The sequence below is a fragment of the Danio aesculapii genome, chromosome 17, assembly GCF_903798145.1.
Source record: "Danio aesculapii chromosome 17, fDanAes4.1, whole genome shotgun sequence".
NCBI lineage: Eukaryota > Metazoa > Chordata > Actinopteri > Cypriniformes > Danionidae > Danio > Danio aesculapii.
In genome coordinates, this window is record NC_079451.1 from 28088260 (window position 1) to 28111518 (window position 23259).

The following is a 23259-nucleotide window of genomic DNA, read 5'->3' on the forward strand; positions in this document are numbered from 1 at the left end:
AGGCGGAAAGACGTATGTGAGAACATCGTCCTGCGATTGGCTCAAATTCCGCATATGTTACCTCACAAACCAATAGAATTCGTCCTTCTCAGGAGCGTTTTAAATACAAAATAAAAGTAAATAGCGTAAGTAAATGCACGTAAGATTAAAATACGAGTTTTAAAACACACGAATGATTATAACAGTAGATTTAAGATTTTTATGTTTACAAAAAAGTGAATTTGTTTTTTATTCACCCATGTTATATGCAGCCTCAGTGATATAAAATAAAATAAAAGTCACCTTACTGAAAAAAGTGACTGCTTAGCCATAACGCACTGAAACAAAGCTACGTAAATGGATTCACGCAGATAATTTATCCAGTGCATTCTGGATGGACATTTAGCTCATGTACTTGAGAATTAAGAGAGAGTATACGGTTTTGATCGCAGTGTTGTGCTCTTATCTAATGACTGGTGACAGATTCACCGCAGCGGCATCAAAACACATGACAGCCCATCATGCGGAGCGTCCCGATCAGCTGCTCGTTTTCTGGCATCATTAAAGACCAAGGTAAGCTCGGTTGATATATTTGGTGATTTTACCTCATTAAAACCAAAGTTTAGTGCCAAGTTGAGAGAAACGCACAAAAGAGCTCAGCACAATGAATGATCCATCTTAGACTGCTGAAGAATTTGAATCAGATGCAGACAATAATCATCAGTTTCTGTATTATAGAGAAAAGAGCCAGTTGTTGGTAACATCGGGCCTTATTAATGTTGTTTATATGCGTTAGAGTTGCTGCTGGACACAGAAGTGCGACATTGTGATGCTGCTCGGCCTTCAGCACTGCATTAACAATCCCCAACTTGAGCTGTTTTGGGCCTGATTGTTGCTTCGACGTCTGTTTTGTTATATTCACTCGATCAAGCACATCATTAATGGACTTTGATATTTTCTGTTTACATTAGTAAGCGAGCTAGTTTGCATAAATCCGCTTACTTGGGTTTTGTTAGACCACATGCATTTTAAGAGTAGCCTATTAAATATGTTTATGTGGGTATAAAGAAAACGAGATCTTACTGGCAATCTTTATTTGAAAGGATTTCATTGTTTATAAAGCAAGTGTCTGCTTAAATGTTTCAGAACACATTTGTGAAAATAAATATGTCAATAAGGGTGAGATAATGTATCTAAATCATTCAGCATAATTTTTTTTTTATATGGAACGAATAAAAGGATTATCCTAAATTTTAGGTAAGTGGTAAATAAAAAGATTTAAAAAGGCAGTTAATTCATGTTTTAGGGTTGAACTGTGTCCTCATTAAAGGCACAATGTGTAAGATTTATTTACAATAAAAGAACTAGAACAGTGTTACATACTGGTTTATATACAAAGTTAAAGTCAGAATTATTAGCCTGCGACTCCTAATGAATAAAGGGACTAAGCTGAAGGAAAATGAATGAATGAATTTTACATTAACAGCATTGCTTCTTCTCTATGTGATCACAAGCTGAAGAACTGGAAAGGCAGAATGACGGTGGCATAATAAAAGCTCTGCTGCTTTTGTGCATCGATGTGCTCTTCCCTCATCAGCAGTTACTTCAGCGATCTCACTTCGCTTCCACAGCTTTCAGCTTTGCTTTGCTTCATACTACCATGATAATTATTTTGAATACTTCAGCTTCAGATTTCAGAGTCCCATATAGGATGTAATGAAGATGATTCCCACACTCAGTCACGCTGTTATCAAACTACACCTTTTCTTTGTTGTAAATAAGCGGCCTCTAGCAATTAGGTACTCTGCCTTTAAGTAGAGTATTTTAATATGTAATCAAATGATTCTTATTAGGGTGGTTCAGTGGTAAGAACTGTTGCCTCACAGCAAGAAGGCGATTTGAGTCCCGGCTTGGCCATTTGGCATTTCTGTGTAGAGTTTGCATGTTCTCCTTGTGTTGGCGTGGGTTTTCTCTGGGGACTCCGGTTTCCCCCACAGTCTAAAGACATACACTACAGATGAATTGAATAAACTAAACTGGCTATAGTGTATGAGTGTATGAGTGTGTGTGTGTGCGTGTGCGTGTGTGCGTGTGCGTGTGCGTGTGTGCGTGTGTGTGTGTGCGTGTGTGTGCGTGTGTGTGTGTGTGAGTGAGTGTGAGAGTGCATGGGTGTTTACCAGTACTGGATTGTGGCTGGAAGGGCATCTGCTGCATAAAACAAATGCCAGAATAGTTCATTCCACAGTGGTGACCCCTGATAAATAAGGGACTAAGTCGAAGGAGAATGAATGAATGATTCTTATTGATGTACCTGAGGTTTTTGGTATAAGAATTACTAACTTTGAAAGAATGGCATTTTGGTGGGTCTTCTGTAAATCATGGTAAAATGTATTATAGTCATTTTTCAGCTTAGAAATAAAATGAAACAGGACTTATCAGTTAGCTAAAACTAAATAACAATCAGTTACAGACTCACCGTTCTTGCTCTCATATTGCAGGTTTTGCAGGTTTGCTGTAGAGTGCAGAGAATGATGATGAGGATGGTGAGGAGGAAGAGGAAGTATTCCAGATGCCGACGCAGCAGTGGGCAGTCATTTCATCGCTGATTCCTGCGCTGAAAGGGTGAACTTTTTTTTGACTGACCAGTTCTCAATCTCAGCAGTGAGACCTCATGGACCACAGAGCTCCGAGAGACAAGAGCAGGGCCAGCTATTTTGGAAATGTTAAAAATAGGTAAGGTCTGGTTGGGTCAAAAGTAATAAATATAAAACAGAAACCTTAATAATGTAAAGATCAAACTCATTTTGTCATTAGACTGGGATCAAAGCTTCCAGCTGGAATTTCACAGACTCCAGGCTTCATTTCTGCTCAGTGCTCCATTGGCACTCCGGGTGCGATGGGGAGAAATGTTGGACAGGAGGGCATCAAAGGACATCACCAAATCCGAAACCCCAAGCTAAGACAATACTATCTGAAGGGTACGTAAAGCCCCGGTCAGATCACACAGTTTTATTGTTGGTTACAAATGCCAGATTATGCGAGGGGAAAAAAAATGATCTTGCTAAAATCTTGACTTATCGTGGGACAAATGTGCCAGACTACACGTTCCTTCACAATCAGTCATACCGTGATGTCAATATTTCTCATCTTAATTTCAATGTTTTTTTTATCTTATGTCAATCTCAATAAACACTGATGCTTGCTGACAAATAGTTTTTAATATTAAAGAGCCCATATTATACATGAAATAGGGTCATATTTAGGTTGTAAGGGTCTCCAACAACAGTCTAATATGCATGCAAGGTCATAAAACACTTTGATGGTCTTATAATCTGCATTTATTTTTACCTAATTATCCCAACGACTCCCATATGAATCGTTCAGCGATTCATTTGTTCCCAAACCCCTCCTCAGCGCGAAGCTAATCTGCGCTGATTGGACCGATGACAGCCTGCTGCGATTGGTCGACAGTGACAGGCTTCAGCATGAGACAGAGTGAAATGCCCAGCTGGTAATCAACTATATAAAAGTAGTCACAGTGCACACGCGCTTCATAGTGTAAGGCTTTTATCACACACACACACAACCCTCCTCAGAAGAACTGGGGAGATCGACGCGAGTCTCTCTCTCTCCCTCTCCCTCTCTCTCTCTCTCACACACACACACACACAACGCTCCTCAGAAGAACTAGGGAAAGCGACGCGAGTCTCTCTCTCTCTCTCTCTCACACACACACACACACACACACACACACACACACACACACACACAACGCTCCTCAGAAAAACTAGGGAAAGCGACGCGAGTCTCTCTCTCTCTCTCTCTCTCTCTCTCTCACACACACACACACACACAACGCTCCTCAGAAGAACTAGGGAAAGCGACGCGAGTCTCCTGTCTCCTAGCTTACGATGGCCATAGCAACGACAAACGGCAGTGGAACGCGAGCTCACAAAAGCCTTTAACGTTAAATCCGTAAACAAAGCGGCACGCGTCACGTTTTTAACGTGGCTTACATGTGATAAGAGAATATAAAGAGTAACCGCGTGTACTGTACCAGGTTAACAAGTAACAAAACACAATAAATACATAATTTGCAAGTTAAACGAGGCAACAATTTTAATCGCACTTACTTACACTAGTGAATAAACCTCAACCACTGACTCTTCACAGTTCACAACTCATCTTTGGGTAGAGACTGTCAATATTATCCATCTGAGCACAGCGTGACTTCATTCGACCGGCGGCGTCTGTGTGTGTGTGTGTCTAGTGTTTTTTCTGTGTTAGTGGGCGGGGCCGCAGGTTTCAAAATATCCCTGGTTTGCGCGCGTAACTACTGGCGAGGCTTGTGTTTCGTGGCTGCGTCATCGCAAAACACCTAATGACTCGTTATCAAGACGACTCGTTTGAAGCACTATGAGTCGACTCTTTTATAGATGAATCAATAGTTTTAAACACTGTACACTTACAGATTTAAGCCTTAGCTGGATATTTCACTTCACTTAGAGCTGTGTTACACACTACATGGAAGGGCATTTTCAAAAACCCATAATATGGGCTCTTTAAGATATTTTCTTTTAAATCTAAATGCATATGTTCCAGCCAGGGTTGCTTATTAAACGATCCCTTGCCTGAACTTGCCACAGGTGAGACAGAGAAAATGAAAGCACATCAGCAGCAAGGAAAAATCAGATGCTCAAGACATAAACTTTAAAATAATGACATATTAAAAAATTTGCAAATATATGACAGAGGTTTGTGATACAACAATTACAGTGAAGTATTAATTAAATCCTAGTGAAAAAAAATAATCTACCAGCACAGCTGAGTAGTGTACAGGCACAAAAAATATATAATTCGTACATTTTTCTTGGAAAAAATTTCTTTCTCAAATGAATTTTGTTTGGTATAATTTGTATCTTATTTTTAATGTATTTTTTGTTCATCAGATATCTACTAGATGAACAAGAATAACGAATATCATCTGAGGTGATGTGCTTTAAAACCGGCCATGCTTCTGCTCCAAAGCACAAACTGGATTGTTAAATAAAATAAAATCTAGCCTAAATAAAATTACAGTGAAATATTCACAGTTTCAGAAAAACTTGCATGAAACTTTTAATTTTTAATGACAAAATCATGCATTGCCAATTTAATTAGTTTAATCAAGTAATTTGAATAAGCAAGACAGGCTTTTTTATGTATTTGCAGCACTGAACATGTTCGCAGATTACTTTAGAAGAACGAACTCGGTCGGAAGGCTAAGAGACCTCAGAAACTCGTGAGAATGGAGATGTCTGCATATTTGTGCCAGTCTGTCAGATAAAATTGCTTAAAACACCATAATATTTTAGAGAAAGTAGTTAAAGTTTGCATAATCAATGATTGAACTTATCCACCCTCGACCCACCCATAAGTGAATATGCAGCCTATTTTTTTGACCTGACCCACGTATTAATGCCAGCACCTGCAGATATAACTGATAGATTATGTGCTCCTTTTGTCCAGTGTCACCCACGTGATGGAACTCTTCGTGAAGATCAGGGAAAAGATTAAACATGCTAGACTTTCTGCGATGGTGTCGTGAGGCGTCGCAGACATGGTATCAGTTGTTGTGAACTGTCGTTTACGACTCCCCATGACAACCTACGTCAAGGAAATCGTGCCAAAAATGTGACAAAATTGTGTGATCTGACCAGGGCTTAAATGAGCATTATATACTGTAAATAGTACTGTTTGATGACAAACTTGGTTGGAAGCTTGACAAAAGCCACATCTGAAACTTTAAAATAACTGTTTTTTTTTTAGCAATTGTTTTCTAGCCAGAGTTAGCATATTAATCCATGATTAGCATTTTCGTCTAAATAATTTTATTCTGCAAAGATCCATTAAATTGATCAAAATTGACAGTAAAAATATTTATAATGGTATAAAACAGAATCCAGAAAAAAATTATAGTTTCCACAAATATATTAAGCATTTTGACTTTTTAACATGGATCATATGGTATTAAGAACTGGAGTAATGGCTGCTGAAAATTTTGCTCTGCCATCACTGAAATAAAACACATGTAAGGATATAAAATATTTCTTTTTAGTTGTTAAAATGTTACTATAAATATTAATAATATAAAAATTATTGCTGTATTTTACAGTACATTTTTTACACATTAAAGCCAGTTGTACACATGCAATTAAAGTCTGAAATTAAATTATTTCAATCGTTGCTGATTATTGAGATCAGCACTCTCAAATTCGACTGTGACTATGACACATGGTTTAAAATGACATTTTCTGCTAGCCCAGTGTGTTTGTAGTTAACAGCTGAAGAAACAAACACATCTGCTGTCATGCCGTTTAAAATACTTTTGCTCTTTATCTTCATAGAGGCGGCGTTTCCAGCTAAAGATCCAACAATGAAGACTTTGGCGTTATGCACAAACAATGGAGATGGAGTGAGTAAAGTTTTTAAACCTGTTCACACACTTCACCACCTTTACACTCCTGCCAATAAACATAGAATTCTCCATAAATATAACCGCCAGCATTATGTCATATATATCTGTCATCTACTGATAGCTTAGGAGCAAAGGTTGCTGAAACACCCCATTTGATGCAGTCAAGCTTTGAAATATCTCCACTAACAAAAGCGTTTGAATGGATATTTCAAGGAAAACTTGGGAACTTTACAGCAAATATAATGAGAGAAAATGGACTATGAAGTTTTTGGTAACAAACATTTATTCATTTTAAAAGTAATTAATAAAGCAGGGATAATAAACTAAGCTAATTTGATGATCGGGCTAAATGCTTTAGGTTCATATCCAATGTTCTCTTTTCTTCTCATTTCCTAAATTTGATGTCCATCGAGTGTCTTGTGTGTGTAAGAATGAATGATTTTTGTTTGTGTTCCACAGAGACGAAATATTTGAAAATACAGTTTATTGTGTCAGTGATTATTCAACCTTGACCAGATGACATGTACTATGATACATGTGTAATGTATGGATACTCAGTTTGGTTTTTCTGCTATTTGGAAACAAACTGACCGTAGATTGTTTTATAGTGTGCTGGTTTTAAACCGTTTCACGTCTAAATGATTGTCAAAGTGTGGAACATTTTGCTGTAGCTTTTAAAGCTTTAACAATTGAAGTTAACCCCTTAACTGTTGCCTTAATTAAAACATTTTTTTTTCAAAATATATCTATATTTTCTACACCCGAACTTATCTTGACAAACGATGTATAACATATATATATATATATATATATATAAAACCAATAATTTGGAATTGTGAATTCCATATGTTGGGTGATAGTTAGGGGTTAATATATGCAAATTATCAGATAGTAATAGAAGAACAACCGACTTTTGTGTGGATACTAGCTTTACATATTATCCAACAGTATTTGCATGTTTGGAGACAGTTCTGTTACAAAAGCAACATGAGATAAAGAATGCAAGTTTGGCCAATCAGGTGCAGAGTTCATGGATTTGGTTAACAATTATGGAAGAAAAAGTATAATTTAGTACAGGTCAGAATTACTATGTGCTTTAATTTTTACATGACCTACAGGATGTATACAGTAAATAACAATCAAACATTGATTTAGCCATTTTTTGATATTTTAGTTTGATTAAATCTATTTGAAACATTAAATACATATCACTTTTATAGTTATTTTTATGTGGCCACCAAAATAGGACATATCTCATATATCTATTTAGTTTATACCAAATAAGACATCAAATTTCTAACTTATTCTTTTACATGAACAACATTATGGAATCAGTCTGCCTAAACAATGTTCAACATTCACAGCTGAAGCCCATGCTTTACTTTTAGCTTAGGAATTTAAAGAAAACGTCCAACAAAAGAACTCTATTATTGTTACAGACTCCAAATCATGCCTCCAAGTGATGGAATCTTTAAAAAATGATCATCCTTTGATTGATAGTATTTTAACCAAAGTTCACCATCTACAAAACCAGCTTTATCTTATTATTTATTGCTGGGTTCCAGGACATGTTGGGCTTTCAGGAAATGAGCGAGCTGATGCAGCTGCTAAGGATGCTTTGAAACAAGGAGTGAACAAATACCAAATTCCTCCTTCAGAGATGAGACCTTTTATCAACGTCTTAAAACGCCTTTCATCAATCTTAAATAAGTGGCGAGAGGAGTGAGATGCATTCAAAATTAATAAATTGTATGAAATACAACCTGAAATCTCAAACAGAACTTTTAAGACTAGATTTGATTAAGTGATTTTTACCAGACGTCATATTGGACATACAAGATTAACCCATGCCTTTTTGCTTAAAAGTGAAGACCCCACTCAATGTTTGTACTGCACAATTCCCCTTACTGCTAGTCACATTTTACTGGACTGTCCCTTAAGGACATTTGAAATCCCTTAAGGACATTTTTAACAAAGTGACACCAGAAAAAATGATAGAATTTTTATCATGTATTAACACTGAAATCTTATTTAATTTATGTTTTCATTTGTTTGTTATTTTAAATTGTATATTTATTACTGAAATGTTTTGCCATGAAAATAGTCTTGGCTGCTGACATGGCATTACATAAAAAGGAAGGAAAATAATGACATTGACTTCTAGAATTCATTTTGCCTTAAATTTACACCTTTATGATTAGCTCATAGTTTCTGGCCACTGTGACTCTCTCTAGTCATTTGATATCACGGGTCTATGAATAAGGAAATGAGGGGGTTGGACAGCTGGTTGGAAGCAAGGGAAGTGAAATCGCTGGCAGTCTGACTATGTCTTTCCTTATGCACCACCTCAAACAGTTACCCAAGAAAAAGGCATGGACTTCTTCGCCGACAGCTTCTGTCCCAAGCCTCAATCCCTCGTTGGACACTGGTGTGGTGGGAACAGCAACTCTTTTGTCTCCCTCCACAGATGCAGAATATGACAAGCTGACGGTAAGTGAGTAATAGTCTGCTTAGAGTCATTGTTGGTTAAAGCATTAGAGAGTAAATATAGCCTCAATACTGCTCTTTGTGACGCCATGCATACAGTAATGCGTTGATTCTTCTGCTGCTTTGTGTGATATGTACTCATCACTCTTAGGATGTGGAGGCGGTTCCATTACCTGATGGAAATGTGTGTTTATTGGCTCTTCCATCTGAATGCTCTCAAGGGGAGGATCCAGCCGGCTTGTCTTGCCTCAAGCTTTTCTCTCGTTACATCACAGACAGAAAGGTGCGAGAGTAGTGTTTAAATTATGCTGGCCTGTATTTCATTTGTTTTTCATAAAATGTAGCACATGCAACTCTCTGTGTCTCACTAGGGGGTGGTGTCTGGAATACTGCTGGTGACGTCCAGTAAGATTTTCTTCGACCCTCAGAAGTCTCACCCACTGGTTCAGGAGAACGGCTGTGAGGAATATGTGTTCTCCTGCTCTGTGGATGATCTTGCCTCGGTGTCCTTCTACACGGACATCTCTCATGTTTACTTCAGCAAGACCACATACAGGTGCTTCCTGTTTCACTGCTGTTTACAAAATCGAAAAGTTGCCTTTTCATATTATTTTCATACATTTCAGAAATTAGGTGAGATTAAGTTTACACTTAATATTCTTATTTTTACAATATGTTTTAAAGCAGACAGCCGAGTTCAATTGTAATATCAAAGTTTTATAACATTTCTACAATTTATAATGTCATTAAAGGGGACCTTTTATGCAAAAATCACTTTTATAAGGGGTTTAAACACAGTTGTGTGGTAACAGTCTGTGAATATAAGCAGCTTCTAATGGTAAAAATGTATTAATTTTATTTTGTATGATCACATTTCATAAAACAGTCTGCACAGACATTGTATTTTTGTACATGTCATCAGAAGGGGAAAGCCCCGCCCAATATTGACAATCTCTACCTCATTAGCATAGGATATTAGTCTTGTTTTTGAATCTGCCACTATGCTGACACACAGGCATTTGGAGCTCCGCCCACTTTTGAAAAGAGGGCTAGGCGCACAATCTCATTTGAATTTAAAGTGATAGTCTCCAAAATGACACAATTAAAGCAATCAAAGCCTAAAAAAAATCAGTTTCAAAAAGTTATAAAACATTATTTGTGTGGTATTTTGTGCTGAAACGTCACATTCACACTCTATGGACATCAGAGACATATTTTACACCTTGTAAAATCAGGAATAATGAGTGCCCTTTATAGTTCACCCAAAAACTGAAAATTCTATATTCTTATATACTTGTTTCAAACTTTTTTGACTTTCTTCTGTTAAACACAAAACAATATATTTTAAAGAAAGCTGGAAACCTGTAACCACTGACTTCTATAGCATTGGTTTTCAGCATTTTTCAAAATATCATTTTTGGGGTTGAACAGATTATAGAAACTCATAAAGGTTTGGAACCATTTGAAGAAGAGTAAATAGTGAGTACATTTAAAAGTTTTGGGTGAACTATCTCTTAAATTTTTAAAAATTATTTTAGTTCCTTTAAAAGGTAGTAAAAATGTATTTTTAAAAACTGTAATTGAAACAAGGATATATAACATTTTGTCTAACAATTGCACTTCTGCCTGACTAGGACTTAACGATGTTTGGGAGAAGGATTTTGGTCAAACTATTGAAGAGAATGACTGGGACATTGTATGTGCTAATATAAACCTGAAATGTACCTCTCTTGGGATCCATGAGCTCAATTTAAAACTATTTAATAGGATATATCTTACACCAATACGTATTAAGAAAATGTTTGCCAATACCACAGACTTGTCTTTCAAATGTAAAAAAAGATAAAGGTACATTCATTCATCGTTTTTGGGACAGTGACAATTTTGCCATTTTGTAAGAAAATACGTAAGGTACTGGAAAATATTGTTAAGATAAATTTTGATAGGACCCCAGCTTTGTATTTATTAAATCTTAATGTGAACAATCTGTTTGAAAAAGATGCATTACATTTATTTATTGTCCTGGTATATTTAGATTAAAAAAATATTTTGTTAATTTGGTCTGCAGCACAGGCTCCATCTTTCAATGTGGATATCAAAAATTGCTTCGTGGCTACCATTAGGAAAAACATACCTATGACAAACATAAAAAATCTGACAAATTTTGGTGAATTTGTTCTCCCCTTTGGGAATACAAAAAAGAGCTATCTTAAATGAACACATGATCCTTGTCATTCATTTACCATTTTTGTTTAATCTCCACCTAAAGACTCTCTCAAAATAGTGTGATTGTACTTTATTTTTACCTAGTTATTTATGTTTTTTAATATTAATTTATTTAGTTTTTTCTTTTTTAAGACTGTACACTCTGTACCACATTTATACATTTTGATGTTAATATTTTGTGAATGTGGGCATACAATAAAAAAATTAATTTAAAAAAGCTTTAAATTAACTTTTAGATTGTTTTATTGTATTTTAAGGACAAAAATAATGATTGCCATATATTTTGAACAATCTTTACATAAAATCAAATTTCAAGTAGTGCAACAATAGTTTATATAAAAATAAAATCTGTCAAACATACTGAAACAAAAATAATTTCACAACTATTGAGTATTTGACACTGCAGAGATTTATCCCATGCAGATTTTATTTTTTAACCTTCTTTTTTCCAGATGTAAGAGTTCTAAGACATCAAAGAGCAAAACACAAAGCAACAAGAAACCCCACCAGTCAGCATTAGAGGACATACCTGCTCCTGATTCACATGATTCCACAGCACCTTCGAGTGTGAATGCTGAAGTAGAGGATGAGGAATGTGGAGAGACTGAAGACATGGCTGAAGCTGAAAGACAGATGACTCTGCAGTCTGGAGGAATGCTAACTGCGGCTGCTTCTTTCTGCTGTGGAGGACCAGACAGCGTCCAGAGAGGAAACAACCCATTTGAACACGCACACAAAACCCAACAGCAGTCATATTGGGAAAGACACTTATTAGGTAAACAAAAGAACTTCATCAAAAAAGTTCTCTCTACTTATCACCTAATGCCTATAGATATCTCTCTCTTTACTCACCAGATCCTTGCACTTCAACATCAAGTAGTGGCATAAGCGGATCTCTGATGTTTGTGAGAATTCGACAGAAACTGCAGCATGGGAAGAAAAGGGCTTTTTCTAAATCTAAAATTCCCTCTAGAGACGCCTGGTTCACTATGCAGCAGGAAAGGTACTTAAGGGGGTCCTGACATGCATCAAGGGTCACAAAACTCAATCTAATTTGAAGGGTAGGGTACTAGTACAAATAAATCAATTTGTATGAATAAACAATTAATATTACATTTTTAACAATTATTCATTTTAATCCTACTTTTGTGTACTGTGTGTACAGCAGTGATTGAAAAAAACATATCAATTTTATGTAATGTTACTGGATAAATATAATATTTTTTGTTTAATTAAAATCTGGCCACCATTATTAGTGTTGATATTTTAATCTTCATGGAGATTTAGCAGTTTACAAAAATCTAAAAACTAATTTAACATGTTTTGTCTAACTTAGGGGTAAAAAAGGCTTTAGATTTTTTTTAAATAGAGGTCTCTTAATGAAAATATTGGGGATCATTGGCATAGACTGGTCTTCTTGGTAAAATGAAAAGTGTCACAGTTCAGATTGCTGAATCTCTCCGTCTTGTTCCTTCTCTCTGTCTGTAGGTCAGATGAGTTGTACGCTTACCTGAGTCAACATCGGCCTGACCTGTGCATCCTGGAGGGAGGTGAGGAGGACGAGGCAGAGCGTGATGAAGAGGATTTTGTGCTTCTGGATGAAGAGGAGCAGGAAGGAGAAGAGGAGTCCCCACGAGAAGGCCATGCCGGAGAGGACTGGGAGGTTAGTTTTATATAAATAGATTGAACAAGTAAATTTGAGAATACAAACCAAATAAATAATTAGAAGAATATGTAGGAATTGATTTCCGTAACTTTATTAAAACTAAAAACTCACTTTGTAAATATACAGTCAAGCACTGAAGTTATTCATGGCCAAGGTTTATGAATAATTTCGGCCTTGACTGAATGTACAGTTCTCAGCATAATTGAGTACACCCCATTTTAATAATTTAATATTTTTCTCCATTTCTCAGTGAATATGGATAATATATATTGGTGCATTTGAAGAAAACAGATTCATTAAACAGATATATTTATTTAAGGTACAGAACGTCTTTAGAAATGGAAAGACTTTCAATCTATGCAAAATATTGCAAAAAAATATTACTCTTGATTACTCTTGGTTTCTCTTGATTTTTGCCATTTCTGAAAATTGTATTTAATATTTTTCCCTAGCATTATAAATTGGGCCTACTAATTTTTGAACCATTATTGTAAGTTATTTTGTGAGATAAACTCCAGATTTGGCTTCAGTACTGACTAAACTAATGTATATGCACAAATATAATATTGTAAAGCATCCTATATAAAATATTAATTTAAATGAGAGATTTGTGGGGGGTGTACTCATATGCTGAGCATTTTATGTGTAAATAAATACATTATAAGTAATTTGTCAATCTCCTCAAGGGATAGTTCATAGTTCTCAGAAATGAAAATCTGCTGCTATTTTATTCACCCTCAAGGGATCCAAGTAGATTACTATTACTCTACAGTAGAATATAAGTTTTTAGCTTAAATTGTAATCATTGTAGTCATTAAATCCAAGTCAGCTGCTAAAAGCACTTTGAGAGTGAAAAAATCACAGTCACAGACCCGTAGCCAGCCTTTTAAAAGCATTGGTTCTTTTTTTTCTTAAAAAGTGGACTTTTTGAGTGCCAAAAAAAAAAAAAAAAAAAAAAACCTTGACACGCATTACACATTTTAAAATCACAAAAGACTGGCACAGAAAAACAGAAAGTCAAACTGCTTACCACAAAATGTGTCAAAACTAACAACAAAATCATTTATATTTTACAAAAAAAGTTGCAGATGCTGTTGCTTTATTCAACAAATCGTTTTTCAACATTGATGTTTCCTGCAATTATATTGCATTACAATGTTTTCCTCTGCACTAAAGCAGCATTTTACATGTTAAAATCCAACTGTTGTTCCTTAAAGATCTTACAAACCCCAAAATTTGTTTAATTTTATCTTGTATTACCTTTTGGATTACAAGCCTTACAAGCCACCACGAGTCAGCTCTTACCTCATGTACTTGTCTTTTTCCCGTCAGATGTATCTGTGAATTCATATTATATACAAGATGATCAATGTTCATACATTAGGATTTTTTTCACACATCTACATGTGTAAAATAGGGAAAGATATACTTATTACCTAAAATCAATATTTTCTTAACAGACTCTAGGCCTAAATGGTATCTTCCAGAAACTATCGCTTGTGTTCGCCAATCACCACTTACTGCTAAAACAAATCAGTGTTTTACAAATGAGAAATAATTATATAAGCACTTACTGTAGATAAAGAGGCCAGCCAAAGTTATTAAAAAAGAAAAAGCTGTTTTGCAGGCTACCACAGCGCCATCGGTCGTGACAGTGGAGAACTGCAGCTCCACCTCAAACACTCGCGTCCGCGCACAGCAGTGACGTCATCGCAGTGTCCTGCAGCTTTTTGTGCGTTGATGGTTATCATATTTCGCAGCTAAAATGAAAATGAGTAACTTCGAGAGGACGTTGGCAGAGAACGTGCGGCGACACCGGATCATCTATGACCCGAATCTGCACGATCATGGTGACCTTGAGTTGACACAAACTGCGTGGAACGATATCTCCGCCGCCACCGGGAAAAACGAAGCGGAATGCCGTAAAGCGTGGAAAAATCTAAGAGACAAGTTTGTGAGGATCAAGAGGAAGATCCACACAAGCAGCAAGGATCCAGGCTCATACAGGAAGATCGTGGCAGAGCTGGGGTGGTTGTGCCAATATGTTAAACATCGAGAAAAAAGTCTGAATGCGAAGGTAAGCAACGCAAGTTGTTTTTATCGATGACGTGACTGTCTGATTAGCTTCTTATTGAGTTGGATCTGATTCTAGCTAATTAAATTGTATCATGTTGTCTTCTGCATATTGTGGATTTTGTTGTATGATTTATATGATTAAGAGACTTTATACAGTCGTACTCAAAATCTTCTAAAGTTCTGTCAGAAAGTAAACAAAGGGGCGTGGCTTGGGAAGCCTCTCACTTACCTTTCATTTAAAACTGCATTATAAATATATGTGCGTGTGTATTTCATGTTATATTAATTGTGAAATCTGTTTAACTTCATAATACCTCAGTCTTTTTTGAAGATTTATTTATCATATTTTTATGACAGTTTACAAACAAAAGTAAGAGAATATATGTGTGTGTGTGTGTGTGTGTGTGTGTGTGTGTGTGTGTGTGTGTGTGTGTGTGTGTGTGTGTGTGTGTGTGTGTATATATATATATATATATATATATATATATATATATATATATATATATATATATATATATATACATATACATACATACATACATACATACATGCATACATACATACACACAATACAAGATTGATTAAAAGAATAAAAGTCAACCACGCTAAAATTTTCATTATGTTCAACAAACAGAATATGATGTGCATAAACAATTTATAATGTGCTTTTATTTAGGTTGGCAGCATGGTGTATTAGGTAAAATAAATAATGCCTCATACCTCAGTCTTGAGTGAGAAATCTGCCACGGTCACTCTAAAAACTGTTGAAAGGAGTAATCTCTTTCAGTCAGTAATATGCTATAATATGAAAGAAAATAATGTTAGTGCTTGTTTTTTAGTGGTTTTCAAAGTAAAGTTGTTTATTTTAGAGATAATAATGAATACATTTACATTGTAATCAGGCATGGGCTGGTATAAGATTCTGACGGTATGATAACCTTGGATAAAAATATATTGTATAATATAATGGTTTCACGGTTTTGTGATTACTGCCGTAAAATATATTCTTTTTAAATGTCTGGGCAAAAACAGATACCTTTTCCCCATTTGAACACAATATATTGTACTTTGAGAAACATTTATAATATTTTGAAGCAGTAAACATGTCAAGCTGAATAATTCAGATTAATCATTGACTTTTGGTGTCTTTATTAGTTTCAAAAACAGATTTCTTTACATTTTAAATCGTCCTCTTTTGACATCTTTTGTGCTGGAGATACTGTTATCCTATAAAACTACAAAACAAAACAAAACAAAAACATCTTACATATACCGTAGGAGCGGTATAACAGAAAGTTTTGGGGGGTTTAAATCTTTTCCAAACTGCAGTATACCTTGAAAACAGTTATCGTCCAATGCCTAATTGTAATAAATGGGAATATTTGTGAAACAGATCTATTTTTCTGTATGTTTATAATTTGTGCCGTTTAGACCTGAATGTGATTGTGTTTTCTTCATTAAGGATGGATGTAAAGGAGTCCCCTTTGAGGAGTTCATAAAGACAGAGAGCTTACAAATGTCCTCAGCATCAGGAACATCAGAGACTGGGACTTCAGACAACCCTTCACCTCTGTCCCTCATGCCTTCATCACCAGTTCCATCCACTCCTGTTCTCTCTACTCAATCCACTCTTGTTCCTGCTACCTCGTCCACACCGCCTCCACCCTGTCCATCGCCCAAATGTTACGCCTCGCCCTGTTTAGTTTCAGCTTTTTCTGTACAAAACATCTCACCCAGTTCCAATGCCTCACCATCTTCTTCAGATTTGATGCCAAAAAGGAAGTCGACCACTGAAGCCGGCTTGTTGAATATCTTGGAGCAGCTGGAATGGACAAGGGAGAAGATCGCACATCAGGACAGTGAGGATTTCAGATTCGCTTCTGTCATCGTGGACATGTTGGCCAAAATTGACCCTCGACTGAAATCCGAGGTTAAGTTCAAGATATATCAAATACTATATGAGGCTGAACAGAGAACCAACAAGTAACTAAAAGCATTCGCTGAGGACTCTGAACAATGGAAAGATTATTTTCTTAAATATGGCCGTTTTGCACAGCATTAGAATTGTAAATAGTTTTATTTATACTTAAAACAATTGTAAAAGTATTTGTTTAATACCTTTTATTAAACATCGAATAAAAATGTTGAAACTGAACTGGACTGTGATTTCATTTTTAATGAAGTTTCAAAACTTATTTGTGTATTGCTACTATGTGAAGACAAAGTGAACAGACAGGTCAAAGAATATGATCAGTTTTCATGTGGTATTAGAGTTCAGTGTGACAGATTAGAAAGGACACTGCATACCTTAATGAGTCCACAAACCACATGCATTATTGAAAGATTTTACTTTAAATACACCACGAGGATTAATAAGAGCCAGCAAAATGGAAATTGAATGTACTTTTATGGGACAACAGCAGTTTTAGTTACATAGCAGTGTGTAGTTACATTATCAGCCTTTTTATGTTTGGTAAGATTTTTAAAATGAAGTAAAAACCTTGATAGGTTTTTATCATGGTGGCTTGAGAAAGCTAACATACTGTTATACTACATACACTTATTCTTCTGTGGTCTTCTTCCTCTGAGACTAATTTCTATATGCATCTTCTCTTCCAAACTGGTCTGACTCTGGTTGCTATATCTTTTCCAACTGATCCGACTTATGTTTTTTTGAAAACTGACCTGGAAAAGTCCCATTGACTTAATATTGGACCAAACTTTTTTGGGCTAATTTAATTCTGACTATCAATCTGCCAATCTCTGATCACCTTTAAACTTTTTAGCCACACCCTAGCATTATTAAAAAACTGCCATTGACTTTACATTGAACATACTAACAACATACCAATCATACTAGAAACATACGACATACTTATCATACTAGCAACATGCTAATCATACTAAATTCATGCTAACAACATGCTAGTTTATACTAGAAACTTGCTAGCGACATGCTAATTCATAATAGAACCATGCTAATTTATGTTAGAAACATGCTAGCATGATGCTTATTCATACTAGAAACATGCTAATTTATGTCAGCAACTGTCTAGCAGCCACTCAGAACACCTAAGCAACCGCCTAACAATACCTTAGCAACGGCCTAGCAACCACTCAGAACACCTTAGCAACTGCCTAGCAACCACCTAACAACCACTCAGAACACCCTAGCAACCACCTAGCAGCACCTTAGCAACTGCCTAGCAACGCCTTATCAACCACCTAGCAACACCTTAGCCACCACCTAGCAACACCTTGGCAACCGCCTAGCAACCACCTAGTAACACCTTAACAACCGCCTTGCAACCACTCAGAACACCATAGCAACATCTAAGCAACCGCCTACCAACCACTTAGCAACACCTTAGCAATCAATCAAAACACCCTAGCATCCACCTAACAACACCTTATCAATGACCTAGAATACCTTAGCAACCACCTAGCAACCATTCAGAAATCCTCAACAACAACCTAGCAACACCTTAGTAACTACCTAAAACACCCTAGCAACCCCCTAGAACACCCTAACAACGTCCTAGTAACCACTCAGAACACCCTAGCAAGAAACTTGCCAGTCCATACTAGAATTATGCTGACACATATGTACTTATCTCTCTATGGCGACTGTTTCAAACTTCTTAAAATCTACTTCAATTAGTTAAACTTTTAAACTACTTCAAACTTTCAGGCTAGGCTTTTTCAAGACACCATAAAGTTTGTCTACAAACTTTACTTTTCATTTTTTTTTAAAGATTCTTTAATAAATATAACATCTTTCCAGATACAAGTCTTTTCGCAACAGTATAACTCTCCTTAAATGTACTGATTTTATCCTTGTATCCTAATAAGATATTATTTTAACATAATTGACCCAAAGCTTACAACAGTAGTGAATGGGTTGGTTTGTCACGCACACATTGTCCCTGTACAGATGGTGTCAGCGGAGGAGAGTGCTCTGAAAGCTCCAGGCTCTACTGAACCAGATAGTTTGAGTTACATACTGAGCCAGAGTGTCATACTGGACGCCCAACAAGTTCGAGAGGTCAGTATGCACTTGCACACAGCCAAAGTCAGAGCTCAACGCTCTCTGAATGGAGACTCTGAATCTGGTTGTCCAGTCAAGAGAGTTTGATATGCATTATGACTCTTCTCTCAGATCTCCAGAGAGCTTCCTCCACGTACGATTGGATACACATGGCAGCTGTCGTACAGCACAGACAAACACGGGGCCAGCCTCAAGACTCTTTACAGGAAACTCAGCACCACTGACTCACCTGTGCTGATTCTCATCAAGGACCACAACCAGCAGGTCAGTCATTAACATTAGACCCACATGGAAATTGCGTGCAGATTTCTGCAGATTTTTTTAGTCTGCCATTGTGTAAATATATTCAGTTTTATATTAAATTCAGTAATATTATTGAATAATATGTAAGCGGTTATATACAATACAGTTTGTAAGTCATATTTTCTGGGTTTTAGTAGATATATGAGAGACTTGCTTTGTTTACCAAACAAGTGGATTTAATTGGATTTGCATTATAAACCTTATATAAAAGTAATTATTTTTTTATTTAATAAGTTTTAAGTTACCGTACTCTCAGAATAATTAAAAAATTCTGCACAGAAATACCAAAAACTGTCCACAGATTCTGTTCAGCTCTAGTCATTATTCACTAGACATCTTATGGACAAGGGTTACATTGCATTTGATTCAAAAACATCCCTCACAACTCAACACTTTAAATTGGTCCGTTGATTTAATTTTGTCAATGTGTATCAGTTCTTTGAGTGGTTTTAACTTCCCCTCAGGTTTTTGGGAGCTTTCTCTCACACCCGCTGCATCCTAGTGATGCATTTTATGGTACTGGAGAGACCTTCCTGTTCCTGTCTCACCCACGCTTTAAGGTAAATCCCAGTACATTTACTTTGAGCACAATAATTGGGTTCCAGATCTAAAAACATTCATGCGAAGAGATCTCTAGCTCAGCTCACTCTGGTTATTTATACTTTTTAAAATAAAATATTTATAAAAATATATATGTACATGTGTGTGTTTGGATCACACACTCCAAAAGATGTTAAGGGATAAAACAATTTAAAATTAAATGAACTAAATGCTTTTGTTTGGCCACCTTGTCCAAAATGTGTAGGTGTTTTGCAAATAAATGTTTAATATCTAACATTTAATATATTGTCTGTATTTTGATTGTAATTCACAAGGCATTGTGGGATTGAAGCTATGTCTGTTAATAAAATACAGTCTTGAACAATTGTCTATTTTGAGAGATTTTCATGCATTTTTTGCTTCATGGTTTGTATTGTTGAGATTCAACTTTTAGCTGCTTAAATTACTTCACTGTTGTTAAACTAGACAGACAGAATAACAAACTCTGTTGTCATTGAGGTTAAACAAATGGACAGGCTTTCAATGAAATTCAATTTATTTATGGAAACCTGTTGTAAATGCCCTTAAACTAACAGATTTTACATTTATTATTTTCTTTAAGTGTTTCAAATGGACTGGTGAAAACTCCTTTTTCATCAAAGGAGATTTGGACTCTTTTGCTATTGGAGGAGGAAGGTACAGTAGTGTTTTGCATGTACAGATATACACTTTCTGACAAAAGTCTTGTCGCTTATCCAAGTTTTAGGAACACCAAATAATAATTTGAGTTCCAGTTGATCATTTGGTATCAGAAGTGGCTTAAATAAAAGGTAAAGGCCTCTAGATTAGTCTTATTTCATCAAAATAAAATATGATAATGCCTTGATTTTAAATGATTTATTTAAGACGGTAATGTCTGACGTTGCTTTAGTTAAGTCTCGTCACTTAACAGAAATAATGTACAGTATAGAATATAAAGTCATGGTGTAGTGGAAAAATTATTATATTGTGTATGACTCCTAAGAGCTTGGAGGACTGCATCCATACATCTCTGCAATGACTCAGTAACCTATTAATAAAGTCATCTGGAATGGCAAAGAAAGCATTCTTGCAGGGTTCCCAGAGTTCATCAAGATTTTTTGGATTCGACTTCAATGTTGCCTCCATCTTACCTCAGACATACTCAATAATGTTCATGTCTGGTGACTGGGCTGGCCAATCCTGGAGCACCTTGAACTTCTTTGCTTTCAGGAACTTTGATGTGGAGGCTGTAGTATGAGAAGGAGCGCTATCCTGCTGAAGAATTTGCCCTCTCCTGTGGTTTGTAATGTAATGGGCAGCACAAATGTCTTGATACCTCAGGCTGTTGATGTTGTCAACTGCAGATCTCTCGCACACCCCATACTGAATGTAAACCCAAACCATGATTTTTCCTTCATCAAACTCGACTAATTTCTGGGGGAATCTTGGGTCCATCCAGGTTCCAATAGCTCTTCTGCAGTATTTGGGATGATTGGGATGCAGTTTAACAGATGATTTATCAGAAAAATCTACCTTCTGCCACTTTTCCAAATAATCAACTAGATATCAAGTTATTATTTGTTGCTCTTACAACTGGGATCTACGACAAGACTTTTGTCAGGAAGTGTATATTAATATTCTAATGAATGCACATTTGTGATGAATTTATTAGTATAGCATCACCTTTATAAAATTGGATGATTATAAATAGAACATTCTGACTGTTTGCCTGTTGTCAAATACAAAACAAAAGTCTTATTCACGTTCATTTCAGACTTCAACATTAAAGTTTACTTAAAAATTTCACTTGCCTCTTTTCTCCTTAGTGGTCATTTCGGTCTTTGGGTGGATGAGAGGTTGTTTTTGGGCAGGAGCAGCCCTTGTTTCACCTTCAACAACTGCAGTCTGTCGGAGACCAACGATTTCACCATTCTGGACCTGGAAGCTTGGACATTCGGCTGACAGAACAAACATTGTAAATAATCCAAAACATCTTGATTTAGCGGAAAATATGGCCATTATTCATGAGTTTACTGACACTGGTAAAAAAGAAGGGAATGAGACACTGCAAAATGTGAAGTCAAGGGAAGAGTTTTGCATTGAATGAAAGCTCACCCATCGTGTTTACTACCATCATGAAGAAGAAAAGACTGTTTTGTCTTGTGATTAAGATGCATTTGAGTTCAGTTCAGGATTGGAGAAAGTGCACCTCATCGTACAAGAAATACATTTGGGGCTGAATGAAGGACTCAAATAACATTACCTGAACGGTACATTTCTAACATTGAAGTTGATGAAGAATCCCATTTTGTTACAGTGTGAATACTGTCAATTTTTGTTTAAATCTGTTATCGTAGAACTCTAAACTTGACTTAAAAAGGATAGTTCACACAAACATCTCAATATACTACTTTCTAACCCTCAAGTGGCTCCAATATGAGTTCTCTAATTTTGTTGAACACTAAAAAATATGTTGAAGAAAGCTGAAAACCTTTCCTCAAAATATCTTCTTTCGTGTTCAACAGAAAGAGTGAAGGGTGAGTGAATTGACAGAATTTCACTTTTGGGTAAACTATCCCTTTAACACCGCTGATTATAGTCTTTTGTGCTGTTAGTAAGCAGGTCATTGGATGTACACACTGGTTTAGCCGTTAGTTTAAAGCCACAGCTGCACTTTTACACATGGAAAAGTTTTCGCATCACTCAAGCCAAAACAAAACCAAGACTGAAATGACTTTGGGCTGAATACCACAAGCATAAACTCTCAGACAAACCTCAGTTGCATGTTTTATGTCTTGAGAGGCATTCGGCGTCACAATCCTTTCTTAGACATTCACAAAAAGTCTTAAAAATCTCTGTAGATGGATGATTACTGACCTGTAGGAAACCTTCTTTCTGTAAATAACTCTTAAATGTAATAACATCAGTTCACAAAGATGTCTGTGCAAAAACAATAGCTCTGCAAATGTTAAATAAGAGTCATACAAACCAACGCAATATTTATACATGTGAAAATGCAATCACTCAGTACTGGAAGTGTTCATTAACTCGTTGCCTAATAAAACAGATTAACACTTACTGTTTTGTTCATAAAAAGAATATTGTTTAAGAGTTGTTTAGAGTATTAGTTACACACGACTGTAGTTATAGGGACATGATTTTAAATTTGGAAAATGGAAATATTTCAAAGGTTTGGGGTCAGAACAAAGTACATCCAAATTTGACTAATTGCATTTGATAGTATAATAAAACATAATAATGCTATTTGAAATATGTAAAAACAGAAATATTTTCACTCAAATAAGTAAAGGTTTGAGCTTAAAACAAAGATAAACAACCCCAAATTTTCATATTAACAAAGTTTTTCAGCAGAAAAGGGTGACAACCTATTTCACAATTAATATTATGCCAACTTACATTGTATATTTAGCGTTTTGTTTCCTCTTTAAATGTGTT

General features: G+C 35.9%; 2 protein-coding genes across 3 annotated transcripts; both read left to right on the plus strand.

Annotated features, from left to right (window-relative positions):
- The first annotated feature begins 305 nt into the window (after nt 1–305).
- Nucleotides 306–22881, plus strand: si:ch211-15d5.11 (oxidation resistance protein 1). Of its 2 annotated transcripts, XM_056476383.1 has the most exons (15): nt 306–552; nt 2478–2712; nt 2794–2957; nt 6366–6433; nt 8792–8926; nt 9075–9206; nt 9295–9479; nt 11602–11924; nt 12005–12152; nt 12638–12812; nt 18826–18936; nt 19051–19203; nt 19707–19802; nt 20405–20478; nt 21630–22881. In XM_056476383.1, the coding sequence occupies exons 2-15, from the start codon at nt 2651–2653 to the stop codon at nt 21763–21765; spliced, it is 1962 nt and encodes a 653-aa protein (XP_056332358.1). In that variant the 5' UTR covers nt 306–552; nt 2478–2650; the 3' UTR covers nt 21766–22881. The 2 variants fall into 2 exon arrangements, with proteins under 2 accessions (XP_056332358.1, XP_056332359.1); XM_056476384.1 differs by lacking the exons at nt 306–552; nt 2478–2712; nt 2794–2957; nt 6366–6433 and adding an exon at nt 6574–6707.
- On the plus strand, nt 13823–17046 carry LOC130244105 (uncharacterized). Its single transcript, XM_056476387.1, has 2 exons — nt 13823–14892; nt 16354–17046. Exons 1-2 carry the CDS (start codon nt 14581–14583, stop codon nt 16876–16878), a joined length of 837 nt encoding a protein of 278 aa, XP_056332362.1. The 5' UTR covers nt 13823–14580; the 3' UTR covers nt 16879–17046.
- Nucleotides 22882–23259: the final 378 nt, after the last annotated feature.

What these genes read in the sequence shown, in the direction of transcription:
- si:ch211-15d5.11 (XM_056476383.1), top strand. Translation starts at nt 2,651, where the DNA reads ATGGACCACAGAGCTCCGAGAGACAAGAGCAGGGCCAGCTATTTTGGA. An exon ending in GCACAAACAATGGAGATGGA is followed by an intron (nt 6,434 to 8,791) that starts GTGAGTAAAGTT and finishes CACCTCAAACAG; the next exon opens with TTACCCAAGAAAAAGGCATG. An exon ending in TGTCTCACCCACGCTTTAAG is followed by an intron (nt 19,803 to 20,404) that starts GTAAATCCCAGT and finishes ATTTTCTTTAAG; the next exon opens with TGTTTCAAATGGACTGGTGA.
- LOC130244105 (XM_056476387.1), top strand. Translation starts at nt 14,581, where the DNA reads ATGAAAATGAGTAACTTCGAGAGGACGTTGGCAGAGAACGTGCGGCGA. An exon ending in AAAAAAGTCTGAATGCGAAG is followed by an intron (nt 14,893 to 16,353) that starts GTAAGCAACGCA and finishes TTCTTCATTAAG; the next exon opens with GATGGATGTAAAGGAGTCCC.